This window comes from Perca flavescens, chromosome 20 (assembly GCF_004354835.1).
Source record: "Perca flavescens isolate YP-PL-M2 chromosome 20, PFLA_1.0, whole genome shotgun sequence".
Lineage (NCBI taxonomy): Eukaryota > Metazoa > Chordata > Actinopteri > Perciformes > Percidae > Perca > Perca flavescens.
The window spans coordinates 2,387,233-2,391,168 of record NC_041350.1 but is presented as its reverse complement, the minus strand read 5'-3'; the positions used below and the strand labels follow the sequence as shown (position 1 = coordinate 2,391,168).

The window sequence follows — 3,936 nt, the reverse complement described above, 5'->3', positions numbered from 1 at the left end:
CAGTGAGTGCTGAAGGTCGCGGGCCGATGATGCCATCAGGACCACATCATCTGCAAAGAGCAGCGATGAGATCCCCAGCCCACAAACTGCAACCCCTCCCCACCCGACTACGCCTCGATATCCTGTCCATAAATATTACAAACAGGATTGGTGACAAAGCGCAGCCCTGGCGGAGGCCAACCCTCACCTGAAACGAGTCCGACTTACTACCGAGAACCCGGACACAGCTCTCACTTTGGTCATACAGAGATTGGATGGCCCTGAGTAGAGACCCCCTCACCCCATACTCCCAGCACCACCTCCCACAGTATCTCCCGGGGACCCGGTCATACGCCTTCTCCAAATCCACAAAACACATGTAGACCGGTTGGGCATACTCCCAGGCTCCCTCCAGGATCCTTGCGAGTGAAGAGCTGGTCCGTTGTTCCACGACCAGGGCCGGAATCCGCATTGTTCCTCCTCAACCCGAGGTTCGACTATCGGCCGAACCCTCCTTTCCAGCACCTTGGAGTAGACTTTACCAGGGAGGCTGAGAAGTGTGATACCCCTATAATTGGCACACACCCTCTGGTCCCCCTTTTTAAAAAGGAACCACCACCCCAGTCTGCCACTCCTTTGGCACCGTCCCAGACTTCCACGCAATGTTGAAGAGGCGTGTCAACCAGGACAACCCCTCCACACCCAGAGCCTTGAGCATTTCTGGACGGATCTCATCAATCCCGGGGCTTTGCCACTGTGTAGTTGTTTGACTACATCAGTGACTTCCGCCTGGGAAATCGGCGACAATCCCCGTTATCCTCCAGCTCTGCCTCTAACATAGAGGGCGTATTAGTCGGATTCAGGAGTTCCTCAAAGTGCTCCCTCCACCGCCCTATTACCTCCTCAGTGTAGGTCAACAGTGTCCCATCCTTACTGTACACAGCTTGGATGGTTCCCCTTCCCCCCTCCTGAGGTGGCGAACAGTTTTCAGAAACACTTTGGTGCCGACCGAAAGTCCTTCTCCATGTCTTCTCCAAACTTCTCCCACCCCGCTGCTTTGCCTCTTTCACGGCAGAGGCTGCAGCCCTTCGGGCCCCTCGGTACCCTGCAACTGCCTCCGGAGTCCTCCGAGATAACATATCCCGGAAGGACTCCTTCTTCAATCGGACGGCTTCCTGACCACTGGTGTCCACCACGGTGTTCGTGGGTTACCGCCCCTGAGGCACCTAAGATCCTAAGACCACAGCTCCTCGCCGCAGCTTCAGCAATGGAAACTTTGAACATTGTCCACTCGGGTTCAATGCCCCCAGCCTCCACAGGGATGCACGAAAAGCTCCGCCCGGAGGTGTGAGTTGAAAGTCTGTCGGACAGGGGCCTCCTCCAGACGTTCCCAATTTACCCGCACTACGTTTGGGCTTACCAGGTCTGTCCAGAGTCTTCCCCACCCCCTGACCCAACTCACCACCAGATGGTGATCGGTTGACAGCTCTGCCCCTCTCTTCACCCGAGTGTCCAAAACATACGGCCTCAGATCAGATGAAACGATTATGAAATCGATCATTGACCTTGACCTAGGGTGCTCTGGTACCAGGTACACTTATGAGCATCCCTATGTTCGAACATGGTGTTCGTTATAGACAATCCATGACTAGCACAGAAGTCCAACAACAAACAACCACTCTGGTTTAGATCAGGAGGCCGTTCCTCCCAATCACGCCTCTCAGGTGTCTCCATCATTGCCCATGTGTGCGTTGAAGTCCCCCAGCAGAACAATGGAGTCCCCCACTGGAGCCCCATGCAGGACTCCAGTCAAGGTCTCAAAGAAGGCCGAATACTCCGAACTCCTGTTTGGTGCATATGCACAAACAACAGTCAGAGTTTTCCCCCACAACCCGCAGGCGTGGGGAGGCGACCCTCTCGTCCACGGGGTAAACTCCAACACAGCGGCGCTCAGCCGGGGCTTGTGAGTATCCCCACACCCGCCCGGCGCCTCACACCCTGGGCAACTCCGGAGAAGAAAAGAGTCCAACCCCTATCCAGGAGTATGGTTCCAGAACCGAGACTGTGCGTGAGGTAAGCCCCACCAGATCTAACGGTGGCGCTCCACCTCCCGCACCAGTTCCGGCTCCTTCCCCCACAGAGAGGTGGCGTTCCACGTCCCCAGAGCCAGCGTCTGCCGCCCGGGTCTGGTCCGTCGAGGCCCCTGACCTTCACTGCCACCCATGTGGCATCGCACCCGACCCCAACGGTTCCTCCCACAGGTGGTGGGCCCATGGGCTGGAGAGATGGGAGCCACGTAGCTTGTTCGGGCTGTGCCCGGCCGGGCTCCGTGGCAAACCCGCCACCAGGCGCTCGCCCGACGAGCCCGCCGTCTGGGCCTGGCTCCAGGCAGGGGCCCGGGCTTCCTCCGGGCAGGGTCACTCCATCTCTACCTTGCTTCTTCATTGGGGTTTTTGAACCATTCTTTGTCTGGCCCCTCACCTGAGACCACTTTGCCTTGGGAGACCCTACCAGGAGCACAAAGCTCCAGACAACACAGCCCTCAGGTTCACAGAGACACACAAACCTCTCCACCACGATAAGGTGATGGTTCACGGACAAGCTGCTCATCCTTCATAAACACAACACAACACAACACAACACAGCACAACACAACACAACACAACACAACACAACAAAACACAACACAACAAAACAACAAAACACAACACAACACAACACAACAAAACACAACACAACAAAACACAAACCAACACAACAAAACACAACACAACACAACACAAACCAACACAACACAACACAACACAACACAACAAAACACAACACAACAAAACACAAACCAACACAACAAAACACAACAAACATAAAACTAACATAACATAACATAACATAACATAAACTAACACAATATAACATAAATATAACATAAACTAACACAATATAACATAGCATAAACCAATACAATAAAACATAACACAACATAAAACAACATAATATAATACAACATAACACAATATAACATAAATACAACACAAACCAACACAACACAACACAACACAAACCAACACAACATAACACAACACAACACAAACCAACACAACACAACACAGCACAAACCAACACAACAAAACACAACACAACACAAACCAACACAACACAACACAGCACAAACCAACACAACAAAACACAACACAAACCAACACAACATAACACAACACAATACAACACAACACATCACATCACAACACAACACAACACAACACAAACCAACACAACACAACACAAACCAACACAACACAACACAAACCAACATAACACAACACAAACCAACACAACACAACACAGCACAAACCAACACAACAAAACACAACACAAACCAACACAACACAACACAACACAGCACAAACCAACACAACAAAACACAACACAAACCAACACAACATAACACAACACAATACAACACAACACATCACAACACAACACAAACCAACACAACACCCCTAACCCACAACCACGGCTTTGTTCATTCTGGATGCAAAAGACAATTTGTCATAGCCTACCTGTTCACCAACCGCCTCCTCCACGGTAACATTACTCTCCGGGGGGGCTATCCTCCTCCACGGTAACATTACTCTCCGGGGGGGGGCTATCTTCCTCCACGGTAACATTACTCTCCGGGGCTATCCTCCTCCACGGTAACATTACTCTCCGGGGGGGCTATCCTCACGCCCTGCCGGAGACTCGAGGTGGCGTCTCAAAGGACGCCATTCCTCCCTCCCAAAAAAAAAAAAAAACTCGGCGAAACCCCGATTCCTCAGCAGACACTCCACAAAAAAAATTTAACAAACTTACCTGATCATGCACCAAAAGACAGATTGAAGACACAGTCAGAAAATCCGAAAAACAGGGACAGAAACAGTTTGAAACTCCGCGCCACTCGCACCTCCTCCACCACCA

At 51.5% G+C, this 3,936-nt stretch overlaps 1 protein-coding gene across 1 annotated transcript in view; it reads right to left on the bottom strand.

Annotated features, from left to right (window-relative positions):
- Positions 1 to 3,608, bottom strand: part of sptbn5 (spectrin, beta, non-erythrocytic 5) — a 177,732-nt gene extending 174,124 nt beyond the window's left edge. Inside the window, exons 1-2 of the mRNA XM_028566292.1 lie at positions 3,540 to 3,608; positions 2,579 to 2,590 (exon numbers count right to left, since the gene is read on the bottom strand). Coding sequence (XP_028422093.1) covers positions 2,579 to 2,590; positions 3,540 to 3,608 — 81 coding nt within the window. The remainder of the gene's footprint in view (positions 1 to 2,578; positions 2,591 to 3,539) is intronic.
- Between the last annotated feature and the right edge of the window lie 328 nt (positions 3,609 to 3,936).